This window comes from Sphaeramia orbicularis, chromosome 3 (assembly GCF_902148855.1).
Source record: "Sphaeramia orbicularis chromosome 3, fSphaOr1.1, whole genome shotgun sequence".
In the NCBI taxonomy this organism is placed as follows: domain Eukaryota; kingdom Metazoa; phylum Chordata; class Actinopteri; order Kurtiformes; family Apogonidae; genus Sphaeramia; species Sphaeramia orbicularis.
In genome coordinates, this window is record NC_043959.1 from 13,138,444 (window position 1) to 13,159,143 (window position 20,700).

Genomic DNA, 20,700 nt, shown 5'->3' on the forward strand with positions numbered 1-20,700 from the left:
GGTTTAAAAATTAAAAACTTTTATTTGTTCCAATAAACTGCCTGACAAATTAAAAAGGGTTTTACAAAACAAAAGATAAAAGAGCTATGTCGTATAGTGTCTAAACAACAAACCAAACGGTGGACACGGTGGAGATATGAAGAAAAGTGTGTTTTTAAAACAAAACAAAAGATCATTGGCAGAGAGGGCTGAACGCGGACGCCGCTTCTACGAAAGCTCTAAGCGTTACGGTCGATGCGGACGTCCACCTCGCGCCCGTTGATCTTGGTTCCATTCATCATCCTGCAGGCCTTCTCGGCGCTCTCTGCTGAGTCGAACCTCACCGTTCCGCAGCCCTTCGACTTTCCGTTCTCCATCTTGATCTCTGCGAACATGACCTGACCTGCAGCACAAAACAACGAGCAACGACTGAGCTGGGAAACCGATGCACGATGAAAACGCTTTAACCATGTTCCACACAAACACAGCGGTCCAAACACTAGGGCTGTGTATCAGCAAGAACATGGCGATACGATACAAATCACAATACTAGGATCGCTATACGATGTATCACGATATATCACGATACTGTTAAAAAGGTAATTTTTTTGTTTTTCTTTTTTTTAATGATTATTTCCTTAAAGAATTGAATTACACCAGAAATCTGCACAAATGCTAAACACATTTTTATTTGATCCCAACAGGATCTAATGTTATATCACAAAATGTTCCTGTGTTCAAACTGAAATTCTGTTTTACAGACATTACAGTTTCAGATCCTGTGCAAATGTTCATATTCTATTAGTTCAGAACTAACATCAGAACAGTATTTTAGTTCAATCCCAACAAAGGAACTAACATTATTTAATAAAAGTGTTAAATAATAATAAATAAAAGAAAAACAAAAATGAACCTCCACAATATCTGCATTTGAATAAATACTTAAAAATATCGATACAGTACTTTTTAATATTGATACAACATTGGGAAATGAAATATCACAATACTGCAGAAACGATATTTTCATACACCGCTAAATTTGCGTGACTCCTAGACTACAGGAAAATGTATTTATTAACTCCAACGCCTTGATTCCCATCAGGACAAGTCATTTCCCACCAGGAGCAAAGTCAGCAATAATATGTTCCTAATTTCAATATAAATTATTGGGTTGGAACAAATGGAACTGAGTCAAATAATGTTACTGTCTTTGCAGTTTGGACACATTTAAACACAACACAGCCAACACGTTTATGGAAACAGAACTGAAGACCTACTATATCAAATTTAAAACCTTTTAAATACTCTTAAGGCAGGGGTCTCAAACTAATTTTAGTTCAGTTCCACATTCACCCCAATTTGATGTCCAGTGGGCCGGACCAGTAAAATAGTACCAGTGAAAAAAGTAAAATTAAATTATGGTAATGTTTACATCTACATCATTTCCTTAACAATCTGAAGAACATGAACAACTTGAAATGTCTTAAGAAAAACAAGTGCAATTTTAACAATATGCCTCAGATTATCAGTTTGTCATTTGCACATGTGCGTTACAACTTGCATTACAATTACAAATACACAAAACACTTAGTATCAGGCAGAGCGTTGGTAAAATTGCATTTACATTTCTTAAGACACTTCAGGTTGTTCACATTTGTTCAGGTTATTCACATTTTTTGTAAAAGGGTATATTAATGCAAACATTTTCATGGAATTTAACTTTTTTTTCACTAAAACAAAGATAAAATCTGCAGTTTATTATTATTTATAGGTTATTATGATACTATTTTACTGATGTGACCCAGCTGAGATCTAATCGGTCTGTATGTGGAACCTGAATTAAAATGATTTTTACACCATTGATTGTTAATATCTTCATATCTTCAGTGTAATTCATCCTACAGGCTACACTGGACCCTTTGGTGGGCCAGATTTGGCCCCCGGGCCGCATGTTTGACACCTGTTTTAAGGTATTAAATGCAGGTTTGTACATTCAGGACTTCAGACTTTTTCAGAGCCTGTATGTGTGGGTGGTTTTTGTTGTGTAACCCTTGCTTTTAATTGTCATTTTAAAGTTCCGGCGTGTGTCAAACACCTACCACAGTGACTGAACTTCTCCTTCAGCTTCTGCCATGTGAGGTCATAGGACAACTGCAACACACCAATGATCATCCAGGTCAAACATAACGCTCATGTGACTGACATATCAAAAGGATTTCCCAACTGTCTTCTGCTCTTATCCCATGCAAATGCACCGACACTATTGGTAACTTCTAAAACTTCTTATACAAGCTACTTCTGGAAGACAATAAATGATAATAAGAACATAAAATCATATTTATACCACTGTCCAGTTCTAGAGTTCTCATGCTCTTTTACATTAAATCACAAACCTACAGCTCTCCCTGTCTCCTATAAATGTTAAAACCAGGCAGATTTTGTTGTCCCTTATGGGTAAGGAACCAAATATGGTAACTTCACTGACCTTGATTGACATGATAATAAAATTTTTTTTGAAATTTAATTAAAAGGTGCTGGAGACTTTCGTGACCAATTTTTCATCAAATCAGTCCAACCTCAGTCATATCCTCAGTATCATGAATCTGTAAGTCTGTGTCATTACTCACCTGAATGGCTTTCCTCACGGTGAACAGTTTCTTAGTGCCATCCACCAGAAACAAACCATGTGTTTACAAACTGAGCCAGGAGGTAACTCTGGCATCTGAGGAATTTTGTCAATATGTGCAATGTGGGAAACGCCGGTTTGCTCCGCCATCTGTCAGCGGCAGCTGCTACAGACACAACGTGGAAACGGCAGGAGCTCCCTTCCCTCTATGCATATTCCGCCGGCCGTTTCCGCATCGTGTTTTTTTCATCCATATAATATCATATGGTCGCGCTAGAGGGAAGGGAGCTCCTGCCGGTTCCACATCGTGTCTTTAGTACCTGCTGCTGTCAGGCGGCTGCACGAACCAGCGTTTCCCACAATGTACGTCGCGACAAATTTCCGAAGATGTCCGAGTTCCCTCCGACTGTTTGTAAACACATGGTTTGTTTCTGGTGGATGGCACTGAGAAACTGTTCACCGTAATGCAAGAGATTCAGGTGAGTAATCACAGACAGACTAACAGATTCATGATACTGAGGATATGACTGAGGTTTCACAGATTTGATGAAAAATTGGTCACGAAAGTCTCCCGCATCTTTAAGTGGAAGTACTGAAAAGAGAAGCTAAAAAACAATCAAATAAAATAAACCTCACCTTTTCGCTGTTAGTTAGATGTTCACTTTCAAATTTATTGACTAATTAATTTAAGTTTAATGAGATTTTCATTTATTTAGTATTTATTACTTTGGCTTCAAGTTCAGTTCAACCGTTTCTAATAAAGTAAAAAAGTTAATTTCTGAGTGTCGCTGATGAACTTTTCACTGTCAGAAAACATCAGCCCTTAATAAAAATCCCAGTTACAACGTGACTCCTAGACTCAAACCTCGAGAATCTATTGATCTCTTTTTGCACTTACATTTCGCACAAAGATCTGACATCCTCCTTTGGACCCAGAGCCCCTGTCGGACATGCCTCCGGTCATGTGACTCGGTCCTCCTCCGCCTCCAAAGCCTCCGTATCCACGGTTCATGTCCATTCCCGACATGCCCATCCGGTCAAAGCTGGACCCCATCCGGTCCAGGCCCATATTCCCCATTCCACCACCTGCAACACATATGACCGTCAAGTCAGTTCAATTAATGCAGAATTAAATATGGTAATGAGTGACTATCAGTGTTTTATAGGGTTTTCCCATTAAATATACTCAGATAATGATAACGATGAAACTGAATAATCATGCACTTCATTATTTCTGTCCAAGAACTTGTAATTTCAGCAGTTACACATGGTAACAGAATAGATTAAGTCCCACCTCCTTGCAAGTTTACTGTGTTACAAAAGAAAAGTCAAAAAAAGGTCATAAAATGTCAAAGTTAGAGTCTAGATGCCTGAGGAACTTCAATATTCCAAATGTTTTATGAATTATTCCAATAATAAACCCACCTGACCCTTTCATGCATGAGATTTCTGCTTTTGCTTGACACAAAAGCTAAAAAACACAAAAACTATGGAAAGATATGTGAACAATATGTTTGAGAAAAATATGGTGCTTTAATATTTCAAAATGCGATAATTCTTTATGACATTATATCCATTTATTTCATAATGGCTTAATTTAGAATGACCCTTACTCTGCCTCAGGTCAACTGTCAACACCACTACACAAACATTTGTCCCCAATTCTTTAATCTTATTTAGATTACTACTGACTAGGGCTGTTAGAAAATATCGGTTCTGTAATATATTGCGATATTTCATTTCACAATACTGTATCGATATTAAAAAGTACTGTATTGATATTTTTCAGTATTTATTCAAATGCAGATATTGTGGAGGTTCATTTTTGTTCTTTTGTTTTTCTTTTTTGTTTATGTTTTATTTATTATTATTATTATTATTATTATTATTTAACACTCTTTTATTAAATAATGTTAGTTCCTTTGTTGGGACTGCGCAAAAATAATGCTCTGATGTTAGTTCTGAACTAATAGAAAATGAACATTTGAACAGGATCTTAAACTGTAATGTCTGCAAAACAGAATTTAAGTTTGAACACAGGAACATTTTGTGATATAACATTAGATCCTGTTCTGATCAAATAAAAATGTGTTTAGTATTTGTGCATATTTCTGGTTTAATTCAATTCTTCAAAGAAATTATTTTTTTTTAAAATTGCCTTTTTAACAGTATCATGATATATCGTATCGTGATCCTAGTATTGTGATTTGTATTGTATCGCCAGATTCTTGCCAATCCACAGCCCTACTATTGACACATCCGAAACCCAGTCCTAAAGCATGTGTTTGGTTCAGTATCAGGCCTGGACAGCCGCTGTAGAGCAGAGCTCATCTGTTAGAGAAGACAGCCGCTCCAAACACCTGATCCTTTTATCATCTGTTCAGAAAGTCATGATCTCCTCACACTGTAATAATCTAATCTAATCCATCTAATCTGATAGTCGTTCATAAGGAGTTGCATAGAAGCGATACAATAAAAGTTTGAAATGAAAACAGTACAAAAAAAGGAAGCACGGTTTGACATAAGAGTTTAAAATAACAGTAAAATACAACATGTATGTGGTTTACAACAGATACTGACAGACAGGTGGGATGTTTCTTGTACCTAATCCAGTCCCCATGTGTCCCATTCCACCGCTGCTCATTCCTCCAAAACCTCCACCTAGACGAGAGAATTCAAGTCACTGTTGTATTCTATTAAAAACTCACACAAAAACACCAACACATTAAGTACACAACATAACACATTAAAAAAACACTATCACTACGATCAGACAGCAGGTCTTAATGTACAATTTGGATTTTTCTGTGTGTTGGTTCATATTCCACATTAAATGTGACTTCTATCAGTTTTGAGTCTGTACTGAATGTGACCCTGAAGTGACCCACATGCACTAAAGAGGTCCTGAAGTGACCCACATGCACTAAAGAGGTCCTGATTGAATACGAGACCACGCAGACACACACTGTGTTTATAGAAGGAAATATGGAGGGATCTTGCATTGGTGCAGAACTGTGACGTTTGTCGCATTTCAGTGACGTAAAGGTCGGATAAATGTGACCTGGACGTTCAGACTGAAGTCACATTGGAAAATATTAGATACGTATCAGATTTAGGACCACATATGAAAGTGGTCCGGGTCAGATTTAGGACCACATATGAAAGTGGTCCGGGTCAGATTTAGGACCACATGTGAAAGTGGTCTGGGTCAGATTAGTGCTGTTCAAACGGTCTTTAACAGATCAGATACAGGTCACATATGGACAAAAAAAAAAAAAAGAATCACATTTGGGCCACATTTACCTGCAGTGTGAATGGAGCCTAAGTCTCAAACACTAAACATCAACCCTTAGTAGACATTCCACTGTGTATTTTATTTATTTGTTTAATCTTTAGGTAAGTTAGTTGAGAACTCATTCTCATTTCCAATCATGACCTGACCAAGAGGCAGCACACAGACAGGATGAAAAACAGAACACATTATATGTATGAGCGATCACAGAATGTCACATAAATGGAAAAGGCTAAGAACAGGCGCAGTGGTCCTGAAGGGTAGTTCACTGACCTTTACAACAATGAGACTGATATGAATGAGGTGAGTTTTAGGGAATTTTGTAAGTAATTCCAATCATTAGCAGAAAAGCAGAAAACTGGAATGAGGATGGACCGAGTGGTCCGGGCTTTGGAAATGAGAAGGTTAATGAAACTGCTGGAACCAAGAGTATGGGTGGAGCTGTGACTGTAGTGAAGGCAGATCAGGTGGAGTTTGTAGATGTACAGACTAGGGATGTAACGATTACCAGTATAACGATTAACCAGGGTAAAATTGCCAATGGTTAGTATTACCGTTTAAATTCTAATTATCATGATAACCATGTTTGATTACCGCACTTTTAGGAGAAAAAATCCTATGTAAAGAATATTTGAGTACAGTTTTAATTTATTACAATTTTGATTTTCTATACCTAATATTTGGAACCAATATTCACTTTTAAAGTCTTTGAAAAGGTTTGTTAAGCATCTGTGTGTTATTTATGCAATAAAGTATAAACATTTTTCAAATCACATTTCATTTTTTTTTTGTGTTTTCTGGCCTTTTATGTTGATATAGTAGGTTAAAGTGAAAAAATAATAGACAGATGATATAGATGAAGTGCTGAAAAACAGATCCCAAACATGGGTATAGTAAACATTTGTTTATATAGTATATAAAGGCCAAATCAAAAGGACTGAAAAACAGACAAAATAGGTTCAGACCACTAAGGGTTAATACTTGAATGTTTCTGCAACAGAAAGTACATTGTGCCAATTATTTTATTTGTTGTTTTTTTTTTAAAAATACAACTTGGTTAAATTAGTTCAGTGTGTGTATAAGTACTTTTTGAACATTTTGAGCACAATTTCAATAATACTGCGATAATAATGATAACCGTGATAATTTTGGTCACAATAACCGTGATATGAAATTTTCATATCGTTACATCCCTAATACAGACACTGGTGGAACTGTCTGGAGTGAAGAGAGGGCCAGTGGACCAGTGAGTGCAGTGGTAGTCACAGTACGTATTTACCCATTCCTCCAAATGAATCCCCAAATCCTCGATTCACTGACATGTCACTGTGGCCAAAATCCCGATCCATTCCACCCATTCCTGACCGGTACATGTCTAATAAACAAAGACACATACAAATAAATCCAACCATTGAGAAGACCCTCAGCTGTGCTCAGACTGCCTTAAACTCACCTCCCATCCTGCCGACTGGTGCCATATCTCTTCCTCCGAAGCCCCCCATGTTTCCCATGTTGTCCATACCCCCAAAGCCGCTGCTGCCTCCACCCATTCCTGTTCAAAACAAGGGGGATTTTACTTTAAATGCAGTCATTAGTAGGGATGTAAACAATTAATCAACTTCATTAAAGTTTGTGAGGCTTCAGGAGGTAGGGAAAAGATAAATGAGCAAAAAGTTTCACTTCCACTTCTGCGGGAGCATGGACTGCACCGCCTCAAACCCCCATAATATGAGAAGTAGGATGGAAAGTGACGCACGCAGTTACCAACCAACACACACGCATCCCCTGGCGCACATGCGGCCGAGTAACCCCCCACCCCACCGACGAAGCGCGCCTGCATGCACCCCACCCACCGACCGACGAAACGTACGTGCGTGCAAACACCGCCACACCAACAGATGAATTCTACAGGAAACACTGACCAAGGTTATTATCGTTAACGAAAACTGATGAAATGACGAAAACAAGAATTGAAAAAACATTTTCGTTAACTGAAATAAATAAAAACTATAAAAGAAAAAAGCAGCTCACTAACTGAAGCTGTATTGTGTGTTTACAAAACTAACTAAAACATATACAAATTATGGATAAAATTCCCTTCGTTTTCATCTTTGTCAATATCGGATTAGTACGAAAGCGGTTTATTTTGCTCTAGCAATTTTAGCTAGCGGCACCATACGACACTTGACGGTCTGTCACTTGTGGTTTCCAGTCGTCTTCTGGTCCCCACTCTACCTGGAAACATGCAGACTAAAGTTGGGAGAAAGCAGCAGAGTCCTGTCTGGGATTTATTTGAATACGACGGAGAAGAAGAGAAAACATATGACAAAACTAAAATTAATACTAAAACTAAACTAAAAATAAGCATTTAGAAAAAAATGAAAACTAATAAAAACTAGCGAACCTGCTCTAAAAACAAATTAAAACTAACTGAATTAAAGACAAAAAAGTCAAAACTAAATAAAACTAAACTAGAATGAAAAATACAAACTATTAGAACCTTGACACTGACTGTATCCAACGGTTCAATAAATCAATCATTAAGGAACATGACATGCTTTTGTCATGAAGTACATAAACAATATTTAGCTTTTATTTTTATAGACCGTATTGAAAGAAATTTAGGTTCTCAGGAAAATCGCTGCTTATCAATTAATCGTTAATCGGTCAATAAGGTCAACCAACTAATGATTAATGGATTGATAATTTGCATCCCCAGTCGTTATGTAATTACACTGTAGTGACTGCCCATACCTCCTCCCAGTCTGTTCATTCCACCATAACCAGGAACGTCCATCACTGTGAAAGAGAAGAGCAGTCAAACACAGAACAGGGTTTGCACACAGGAGGTGAAGTGCAAAGAACAAAGTGGAAAACAGGTTTCTTTGTGGTGCTGAGAAGAATCTATCTTGCTTCCTTTCCATCTCTGTCAAACATGACAGGTAACTTTAGTATTTGCTGTTATTTGATACCTGCTAAACCAGGGCTCTCAAACTCATGTTCTTTCAGGTTCCACATTCAGCCCGATTTGATCTGCAGTGGGCCGGACCAGTAAAATAATAACACAATAACCTAGAAATAATGACAACTCCAAATTTTATCTTTGTTTTAGTGTAAAAAAAAAAACCCCAAAACATTAAATTATGAAAATACTTACTTTTATAAACTATCCAAACAAAAAAGACGTGAATAACCTGAAAAAACTGAAATTTCTTGAGAAAAATAAGTGCAATTTTAACAATATTATGACTCAACTTATCCTTTATACGTGTGCATTATGGATCGGATCTACAAAGACACAAAACACTGAGGAACAGGCAGAAAATAGTTAAAATTGTGCTTAATTTTCTTTAGACATTTCAGGTTGTTCATATTTGTTCAGGTTATTCATGTTTTATTGCTACAGGATAGTTTGTAAATGTAAATATTTTCATAATCTAATGTTATTTTTTGCACTAAAGCAAAGACAAAAACTTGAAGTTGTCATTATTTATAGACATAATGTAAGATTATTTTTTTCATATCAAACTGAGAAGAAAATCTGGAGTCATGCTTTTTTGTCGGTTATTCTGCTGTTATTATTTGACTGTAGATCATATTGGTCTGTATGTGGAACCTGAACTAAAATGAGTTCCACAGCCTTGACTGTGGAATTTTTGGACTTTGCTAATTCATTCCACGGGCCGGATTGGAACCTTTGGTGGGCCGCATGTTTGAGACCCCTGTGCTAAAACATCCAAACTATCCGTACAAAGGCAAGTGTTCACTGACTTCAGGCAAGAAGACGTCTAATCCATCTGTCTGAATGGGCTGGTATAAAAAAAAAAAAAAAAACACGTTCAACCCTGCTGTACAAAGGTGACATTAAACACCATGTCAGTCACAATGATGTCCTACAGACGTCCTGTGTTTCACCTGCTAACACTTCCACCTTCTTATCTCTGTAACCTATATTGGACACATAGGGTCAAAAGATGAGCCACATGCATGTCATCCTACCGTCTGTTACTGAACGGCTTAGACATTAACTGCAGCTTGGTTTCCCACTGACATAAATTTACACAAATGCATTATGTAACATCTGTAACATGACCCAGTGGGAAACCATACTTGTGACGAATAAAAGACTACATTTTCAACCTATATATAAGCATTTCCTGAAGACAGTCACTGACCTCCGGGGCCCATGGAGCCCATGCCTCCTCCCCCACTCAGACGATTGGCATTTATAGGCTGTCCACCTGGTCCCAGTCCCATTCCAATACCACCTAGACCTCCTACACACAAAACACACACCGCATATAAAGGACAGTTTAATCAATGGGAACAGTAACAGGCTGAAGAACATTCTGTAATTTATATGCAAGACATGAGGAAGTAGGGGTGTAAGAAAATATCAGTTCTGCAATATATCACGATATTTCATTTCACAATACTGTATCGATATTAAAAAGTACTGTATCAATATTGTTAGGTATTTATTCAAATGCAGATATTGTGGAGGTTCATTTTATTTTTTGTTTTTATTTTTTGTTTCTATTTTATTTCTTATTATTACTTTATATTATTATTATTATTATTATCATATTTTATTTTATTACTTAACACTGTTTTATTGAAAAATGTTAGTTCCTTTGTTGAGACGGCACAAAAATAACGTTATAATGTTAGTTATGAACTAATAGAATATGAACATTTGAACGGGATCTTAAACTGTAATGTCTGTAAAAGAGAATTTAAGTTTTAACAAAGGAAAATTTTGTGATATAGCATTAGATCCTGTTGTGATCAAATAAAAATGTGTTTAGTATTGGTGCATATTTCTTGTGTAATTCAATTCTTCTACGAAATAATCATAAAAAACAGAAGCAAACAAAAAACTGACCTTTTAACAGTATCGTGATATACTGTGATATATCGTATCGTGATCCTAGTATTGTGATATGTATCATATAACCAGATTCTTGCCAATAAACACCCCTATGAGGAAGCCAACATCACTTTTTGCTCAGTTAAGTTTAAAGTAAAAAGAGGCTTTCCTGAGTTACTAATGTCTATACATATCCAAACAATGCAGAATATGGAGTATAAAACAATTTCTGGACAAACATCATCTCCCTGCACTTCACTAATAAAAATACACCAATACAAATAGAGCTGCAATCTATTAGGTGCTTGAAGCGAATGCAAAAATTCACGATTCCATTAATCGACTCGAATTGATTGAAGGGAAATATTCTATTGCAGTTCTTCCTGAATTGAGGCTTCTTTGTGCGTCACAATACATGTCCGTGTGAAACACAACAGTGGAACCAATGTTTAACAGCAGAGAAATGAAGGAAACAAAGCTTTGATTCAGGAGAATTGTGGTTGAATGATTTTTTTTTTTTTTTTTTTAAATCACTGAGTAGATTAATCGTTCCAGCTCTACATACAAACATCCATGGGTTTTGTACTTCTAATACCTTTTATATTAGTGTAATACTTAATCCCTGACAGATTTAAATCAACAACTGATGTTTTGGAAATGCACAAATCTTCAACCCTTCTGGGGGAAGGTTCACTCAGCTCTCTGTGATGTGTTGGGATATGCAATCCCAAATTCTTGTCTTGTTCTGTACCTTGGACATTTGGAAGAAAAGGTGCATAAAGAAGACATATCTTGTCAAGATTCTCCTAGTGGCCAGGAAAAAGGCCATAACAAAGAACTGGCTTAAGACTGATGCTCCGTCTTACAAACAATGGCTTTCAATCATAGACCATATACTTGTCATGGAACAACTTACATATAAACTGAAGTTGAAAGAAAATCTCTTTATGAAAAACTGAGGGAAATGGCTGACATTCAGAGACAAATGTGTCTATTAAGGGACCTAAACACATTCTGACACAGACACAGGCTGTTCTTTTCATTTGTTACCTCCCCCAAGGAGGTTCTGTTTTCGCCAGGGTTTGTTTTTTTTGTTTATTGGTTAGTTAGCAAGATAACTGAAAAAGTTATGGACGGATTTCGATGAAATTTTCAGGACATGTCTGAAATGGGACGAGTAACAAATGATTCGATTTTGGGAATGATCCGGATCACTGTCTGGATCCAGGAATTTTTAAAAAGATTCTTTATCAGTGGGAGATAGGTATATTTTCATCATATGTACATGCAACTCCACAATGAATGGTCAGAGTGCTTGATAAAAAAAAAAAAAAAAAATACAACATAAGTTCCCAACAGGTTCTACAAGATATTGAAGATTGATCTGGAGCCTCACAAAATTCTGGATACCATGATCCAGAATAGGAAAAAATAGTGGAGTTTTGGAATTTTCATTCAACTAATATTATTGTTATTTTTATATCTTGGCAAAACACATGAAATAGAGGAAAACACAAAAAGGCACTAACAACAATGCCAAGGGTCTAAGTCCAAAGTCCAGGTATTATTTTCAGTAGATCACAGCATGGGAGACTGAGCTGCCTTGGCGGAGGTCTGCGCTCTCTGAGCGCTTTTCTAGTTTGTTTTCTGTTCTTTTATTTCTTTTCCTGCTCCTCTATCTGAGGAGGTTGGTTTGTATTATACTGATAAAATGACAAATATATAAACATTGTTTAAAAAAAATATCAACAATTGACGTTGGAACAAACGGCTACTCACGTGGCAACGGAGGTGCTTTTTCTACTTGACGGAAATCATCCAGAGGGAGAGATTTCTCATCCTATAAAATAACATGATGTGATGTAAATAAGGCTTTTTTCCCCCTCATTCTACATCACTTTAGTAGGTTTGCATTAGTAAAGTAACATACCATTTTGACATGCATCTGTCTGTCAAAGAGCATCTGCCCGTTGAACATGGCTGAATCCAGAGTCAAGGCCAGTACAGAACACGGCTGCAGAGGTCTTTTCAATAATCCATTATTACATTTGAATTCTGTATTATAAAAAGGATACATATGGCTTGTACGGCCTCCAGTGACTGCTCAAAAGTGACTGTTCCCATTCCACGGCTCTTCCCATCCTTATCCTCCTTTACATCTGCTCGTTTCACCACACCTGCCATGCTGAAAACTTCCTTTAACTTCTTCCAGCCCACCTTAAAATCAAGCTGAAAAGCGGCAAATGCACATGAGTATCTCTAATTATCATGCAGAACGGCTAACAAGTGCATTTTTAAATCCTTTAGGACAGGAGTGTCAAACTCATTTTCTTTCAGGGGCCACAATCAGCCCAGTTTGATCTCCAGTGGGCCGGACCAGTCAAAAAATAGCATAATAGCCTATAAATAATGACAACTCCAAATTTTTTATAAGCAAAAAACATTAAATTATGAAATCATTTACATTTTACAAACTATCCAAGCAAAAAAGATGTGAATAACCAGAAAAAAACTGAAATTTCTGAAGAAAAATAAGAAGAAAAATTTGATTAATATTATGCCTTATGATTTCTATGTGTGCATTACAGATCAGATCTACCAAGACACAAAACAGTCAGAATATTGTTAAATTTACACTTATTTTTCTTTAGACATTTCAGGTTGTTCATTTTTGTTCAGGTTATTGATGTTTTATTATTAAAAGGATATCAAAATTTTATGCTCTTTGCAATAAATCAAAGACAAAAAATTGGTGTTGCCATTATTTAGAGGCATGATGTCATATTTTTTTCACATTAAACCAACAGGAACATTTGGAGTCATTATTTTTAGGTTATTATGCTGTTATTTTTGAGTGATGCCCTTGACTGTTAATATCTTCTGCACTTTACAAATTCATCATATGGGCCGGATTGGACCCTTTGGCGGGCCGCATTTGGCCCCCGGGCCGCATGTTTGAGACCCCTGCTTTCGGATGTCCTTACATTGGCCACAAACACGGTGGTGCCCAGTCGCCCGCCTTGCAGTGCGTGGATAACGTCAGGAGGTATGTTGGGATTGTTGGCGATGGATGGTGGGAGGTTCATTCCACCGGGTCCCATTTCCTGGCCCCGGCCTCCCTGTTGCCCTCCGCCCATGCGCTGTAGCACTCGTCTGGCATGTTCTCCATCAGGATCCTTGAAAATAAATAATAAACCACTCAAATCAACCAAATGGAATAAAAGTTACAGACTGTTCTATACTGTAATTATAGAAGCACTATAATTCCACATGTACGGTGAGGTTTGAGAATCTGTCAAAAGGAGATTTTTAAAAATCTGACAGTGGATTCACTATGTCTTAGGGAGGTGCTTTGTGATTTGAGTAAAAAGGAAAATCAACCCCCCTCCTTTGGCAGATGGATATGTGATGTCATGTTTTTCCTTAAAATAGAAAAGATTAGATACACATTGAAGGGATCAATGGAGAAGTTTAATGTGGTACAGCGTCCTTTTATTTCTTATGTAGAACAGCTGACAATGCACTTCAACTCCGGTTAAAGTGTTCTGTGTACAAGTGATTGGGTAATTACATAGTGGAACCTTGTATTTTTTTCTTATTTATTTTATTGTGGTGTCTTATTCCTCTGTCATATGTCTCAGTGTTTGTCTTATTGTATGTTTGAAAAACTGAAAATTAATAAAAATACATTGATCAAAAAAAAAAAAAAAAAAAGAAAATCAAGGCTATGTTTACATGTGCTTGGGTATTTTGGAAAACTGATATTTTCCCCTCTCCGTAAAACAAAACAAAACAAACCCTGTACACAGGAAATTTGTCAGAGTAAAATTTACTCTACTTGAAGAAAATGTTACTCTACCCAGATAACATTTGGTCCGTCTCTAAAAAGAATAAACATTACTCTTCGAGTAGAGCTCTCCAGACTCAATTTAGAGCCAAATTTACTCAATACAGAGCAAAATTTATTCTTTTTGAGGAAAATACTTTTGACTCTGGAAAAAATGCTCAGTAATATTCCTGTGTACACGTGACCGTTTTCAGAAAAATCTTAGTTTCCACGGCCCCATATATCTACACCGCCGAGAGCATGAAAGCCTGTAGATGGCACTATGAAAGGAACGTCGAGTACCATTAACCAATCAGAATCCTGAAAGGACTCACAACAAAACATTACTTCCGTTATGAACCGTTTAAGTGATGATGTAACCGTCACATGTTTTCCTGGTTCCAGGTCCAAACAAATCTGAGACGTCCAACCTAAAATGCACATGGATGAACCTGTGACTGAATTTATCATCACAAACTGCTTTTCTGATGAGCTGGAGCGGATGAAAAGGGTTTAAACCCTGTTGAGTTCAACCGTGTTAGTTATGTAGTCGTCAACAGCTGCATCTGTTTATCAAAACCATGTTTTGTTTTTAGTTCTTGGAGACTGCTGCGCACGGACGTAAATGATGACCTCATTTACTTTCAACTGAACTGGACAGAACAGATAAAGGACTGATGAACTAAATATGAAGGATGAAAATGTGGAAACACCTCATAAAAGTCTCACTCTATATCACGGAAATACACAAAGATCCTGTTCAGCAGATGCAGTGGGCGCTAATTAGCTAAGATGTTAACATTCTAATCCTTGTAACTGCCCTTATCAGCTCCATCCTCTTCCTCTGTACTGGATAATCACATGTGAAGTGGTAGAATATTTCCTTCAAAAACTGGGACGTCTGTTTGAGATCTCCATTTCCGTCTGTTTACACACAAACGTGAAAACAGAGATTTGCCAAAGTCTCCACTTTGGCCAGAGTTTTTAGAAACCATCGTTTTCAGTGGGCGTGGCCATCATTAGCATGTAAACGATAGATTTTTGTCTGCGTCTGTGCCTCAGTTTTGCCAGATACTGGCTATATGTAAACGTAGCCTAAGACAGCATCACTAGAAGTGAAGGAGCCTCTTCTACTTGGAGAAAAAGCTTTAACTGTGGGAGAAAACAAAGGATACGCCACTTTGAGTTTTTCAGTTTACAAACAGATTCCCAGGCTTGGGGTCAGCAACCCTGGTCCTAGAGAGCCGCTATCCTGCATGTTTTCGATGTATCCCTCTTCCAACACACCTGATTCAAATGATAAGCCTATCATCAAGCTCTGCAGAAGCCTGATAATGACCATCAGGTGTGCTGGAGGAGGGAAACATCTAAAACATGCAGGATAGTGGCTCTCTAGGACCAGGGTTGCTGACCCCTGGTATAAGGAATATGAATGGGATGACTATGTGTAAACCAACCACAAAACAAGAACAAAATACATATATGTATGCATACATATGTATGTATGTATGCGTGTGTGTGTGTGTTTTCTTACTGCCTTGATGTTGAGTGGCCTTCCACTTAAGTCATGCTTATTCATAGTTTCTATTGCTTTTTTGACAAACTCTTCATCCTTGAACTCCACCACACTGTTGAATCAGAGAAAGGCATTATGGGAAATGTGCAAGTACCTCCATGTAAACATGAATCTGATAATGTAATGCTTTTTCTTACCCACACCCCTAACCAGGAGAAGGATGAGAGTCCAGGTAGAAGCCATTCAATGTTGAGGGGGTAAACAAAGCACAGTTAAAATCAAGCAAAGGCTTTGAAGATTCCAAATTAAATGTATTCACATGCTTCTAGTCTTGTCTACGTTGCATGTTTGTCATTATTTTGCTACTGGCTTAAGCCAGCAGGATCTGGGTTGTGATCTAATGTACTGTGAATAGGATTACAAGGTCAATAATAGCATACGGTCATCATCAGAAATAGTCTATTTAATACTTTTTAAAATGTATCATTTATTCAGTATTTGATATTAAAAATGCATTTATCATTTACAAACACCTAAGCATCGTGTTTTGACTTAAGTCATACACCTGAGTGATTCCACTGGACATACTAATATATCCAATATATAGTTAATACATTGTTTGGGGTCATTCAGTTAAAGAAAAATGTTGAACATTTGCCATCTTTTAAAATGAAATTTAACAAATAAAAAAAAAAAAACTACAGGATGATTCAGGGCTGTTTTGTTCCTTTGAAGAGAGAGCTGTGTCATAACAGAATTGTAACGTGATTTTGAGACATAAGGGTCAATCAATAAGACAAATCACACAACCCACATTTCCCTTTGGAAAATAGCCAAACAAACAAACTTTTACAGCAATTGAAATGACAGCAACAAGCAAAAGTGTTCTCTTAAATGAGTTCATTAGGCTACTTTTCCAAAAAAATAAAGAAAAATAAAATTCAACAGGACATCTCCCTTTCAAATGAATATCAATCATTAGCCATCTATCAGGCTCTAAACACAACCTACGATAACTCCAGTTCAGTAACATAGTAAGACCCAAAGGATCAGAACCTAAAAGAGCACTGGATTAATAAGAGACTGCTGAGGGCATTTAAAACCTCGTGCAGCAAGTTGACCACATCACTTACCCTTGACTTTCCTTCTGCATCCTTAAAGAGCTCCACGTATGTAACCTCACCAACTACATGAGACATACAAAGGAAAAAATACCAAAAGAACAAAGGGATTTAAGTCACCAAGTCTTCAAGTCGCTGTTGGCCTTGGCAACGCCGCTACAGATGGAGATGTCCCATTAATGATCAACAGTCAGCCCAGACCAACATCCCACCAGACAACACCATGCCTTTTCTGGGCAGTGACTGAGACACCCAAAGGCCAAGGCCAGAGAGAAACACAGCTACATTAAACCTGGGAAATTCAAAACACTTCAACATTGATCAGTTGGTCGACAGATTCCATATATAATGGCATGTGAGAATTTTTAAACTGCCCTTTAACCTTTCAAAAGGCTTCTTAAGATCCCATAATTCTAGGTAGAACATTTCAGCAGTTTCATTCACATAATCAAAAAAGGGTTCACCTTGAAACAGATACAACAAAATTAGTCAACAATCAATCCTACTACTGATACTACTACTTTGAGGTTACATTTTGGAGCTGACAATGCCATAAAACAAGTAACAAAATAACTAATGTCATCTTCCTTTTCTCACAGACATATCAGCCCAAACTAAATTGTTGCCCATCCAAAAAATAAAAATTAGAACTCCAATAACCTAATATCACACTATACTTGTTCCTTACTAAATGCACTATCCAGAAAAAAAGGAAGAAGCTAAGTAACTACTGGTAGAAGCAAAGTGAACCATCAGCTAACAAAAGAAAAGAGGTCAAGAACTTCTACTCAGCTGAAGAGACAGACAAAAGAGGAAACACCGTCCCCACTGCTGGTGAAATTACCTTTCTCACGCATTAGATCTTTAATTGCCTGCCACTTCATATCATACGGGATGTTGCTGATGAACACACGGTTCCTCTGAGCCCCTTTCTTTTCTCCACCATGTTTGTCTTTGTATGGGTGAAAGCGGTTTCCTCTTCGGCTTCCAGAGGTCTTCTCTTTGCCATCAAGCTTATCTTTGGGAGGACTGGAGTCTTCGGCTTCCCTACAAAAAGAACAAACTCCAAATCAGTGCAAAGCTTACAAATTTCCTTCTAATTTCCTCTAATTGTTGAGCTCTAACTGTCACAGTTACACTTATTTCTTCATTTGTTCTGAATAGTTTCTTTTGCCAGCTGTATGCATGTTGCCTGTGTTTGTATTTATCTATGCATTTGAAATGTTTGTAATCTTGAATATTACTTGGGTGATATTTAAGTTCTAAAGCACTATCTGAGCTGAAAAGCACTATAAAAAAAGTGTGAATATTTTTCATATATTATCATGAATCGCTGCTGCTCCTAAGCCTTAGCCTCGTACAAAACTCATGCTTTAATTGTGCATAGGGATGTAACAATTACCAATATAACGATAAACCGCAGTAAAATTCCCAGCGTTTAGTATTACCATTTAAATTCTAATTATCATGATAACTGTGTTTGATTACCGCACTTGAACACAAACTTGATATGGAATATGGTCACGCAATGGCCATAAGGTGCCATCTTTAATGCATATTTGTATGTTTGATGTTTACATGTTAATATTTGAGTGTTTCTGCCAACAGAAAGTACATTGTGCCTATTATTTTATTTGTGGGGTGTTTTTTTTCCAAAGTACAACTTGGTTATATTATTTCAGGCTGTGTATAAGTACTTTTTGAACATTTTGAGCACATTTCAACAGTACCGTGATCATTTTGGGCACAATAACTGCGATATTAAATTTTCATATCATTACATCCCTAATTGTGCACATATATAATTAGGTTCTTGTGATAGCTAGGTGGGTGTTAAAACCAACAATTCATGCCATTTTAACAAAAAAATTATAAACATCCATGTATAATTATTTGTCACATGTGACAGAATTAGGCGCGGCATAAAAGTCAATATATCTAGAAATAAAAGCTTTTTATTTCATGAAGTTTAATGCTAAAATGGTTGTTGGATTCAGAAATGCGATTTTATCTCGCTTTAACATGAGCTCATTTCATTCATTCATTCATTCATTCATTCACACTCTTAACGTTAATTCATTATTGTTAGCCTGCAACAAGAAACACGCACATGTGTACGACCACTACCACGGTCTATTAAGTTAAAATAAAATATGCATAATTAAGTGCATCGTATTCATTTATCTACTCAAATGACTGGGCTTTCATGTTAGCTTGTTTGAGCCAAAGCTTTGACAATGTTAGCATTAGCCTTTATATTAGCAACACACAACTGAGATTAGCAACGTGCCCCAAATAATAGCAACAACGTATAATTGAGGTTTGAGTAAAGAAAAAAAGTCAGCGTTAGAACATCTTTCCCATCGTGTTGGCGGCAAAGCGATAAAACACGCGTAAATCACGGTTGCTAGTTTCACTCCCTGCTCCGACATAGTTTACAAGGAGCCTTAGCTAACAATAGCTAGCATTCCAGGACTCCATCTTAGCTAACGAGTTAACAGCGGCTCAGATGGGACGGCCAGAACAATACACCGTTTATACTCACGTTTTCACGCCATTAGGTGTTTCTTGAGACGTGTCCTCGATGTCGGATTCCACAGATGCAGTAGATTCTTCTGGCTTTAGCGTTAGCTCTTCTTCAGGGGTTGCAACATCTGACATGTTGAGTTTTGTTTGCCTCACACACAACGCAAGATGCCTCTGTCTCTACGCAGTTCAAAATGTGGAGTGGTGATTTGAGAATTCACGCGAGATTTGGGAGCTGTTGCTAGGCAGCCTGCGAGAATAGAATAGAATAGAATAGAATAGAATAGAATAGAATAGAATAGAATAGAATAGAATAGAATAGAATAGTCTTTGTTGTGTTTTATTTTTATTTACATATTTTTTTCTCTCTTTTCATTAATGATGTTAATTGCCTGTTATAGAAAAAAAGATGGCAATAAAGTTAAAAAAAAAAAAAGAATAGAACAGAATACAATACAATACAATAGAAAATTCTTTGTTAGCTCTGTTTTATTTTTATTTACACATTTTTTTCTCTCTTTTCATTAATGATGTTAATTGCCTGTTACAGAAAAAAAAGATGGCAATAAAGTAAGTAGACAGACAGACACAGACAGACAGACAGACAGACAGACAGACAGACAGACAGACAGACAGATAGATAGATAGATAGATAGATAGATAGATAGATAGATAGATAGATAGATAGATAGATAGATAGATAGATGGAGGAGAATAGAATAGAATAGAATAGAATAGAATAGAATAGAATAGAATAGAATAGAATAGAATGTTGTTATTGTCATTGTACAAGTACAACAAAATTGTGCAATTGTCTTAGGTGCTAAAAAAAAGTATAAATAATGTATATAAAAGAGTATAAAATTAAAATATAAAAGAAAAACCATGACGGCATAAATATCTAAAAAAAAAAAAAAAAAAAAAAAAGCAGCATAATAAAGAGT

General features: G+C 36.7%; 1 protein-coding gene across 1 annotated transcript; it reads right to left on the reverse strand.

Annotated features, from left to right (window-relative positions):
* LOC115413754 (myelin expression factor 2-like) lies at positions 1–19,955 on the reverse strand. Its single transcript, XM_030126817.1, has 17 exons — positions 19,776–19,955; positions 18,075–18,277; positions 17,243–17,295; positions 16,307–16,314; positions 16,128–16,221; positions 13,752–13,943; positions 12,843–12,996; positions 12,698–12,747; positions 12,547–12,607; positions 10,073–10,174; positions 8,652–8,696; positions 7,351–7,449; positions 7,177–7,272; positions 5,210–5,266; positions 3,504–3,691; positions 2,079–2,130; positions 1–382 (listed from the first exon to the last, which is right to left on the reverse strand). Exons 1-17 carry the CDS (start codon positions 19,889–19,891, stop codon positions 219–221), a joined length of 1,734 nt encoding a protein of 577 aa, XP_029982677.1. The 5' UTR covers positions 19,892–19,955; the 3' UTR covers positions 1–218.
* Positions 19,956–20,700: the final 745 nt, after the last annotated feature.

Coding starts and splice junctions, on each gene's coding strand:
- LOC115413754 (XM_030126817.1), bottom strand. CDS start 19,891: ATGTCAGATGTTGCAACCCCTGAAGAAGAGCTAACGCTAAAGCCAGAA. Junction 17,296..18,074: donor AGATCTAATGCGTGAGAAAG/GTAATTTCACCA, acceptor TGTCTCATGTAG/TTGGTGAGGTTACATACGTG. Junction 2,131..3,503: donor GTCAGATCTTTGTGCGAAAT/GTAAGTGCAAAA, acceptor GGTGTGTTGCAG/TTGTCCTATGACCTCACATG.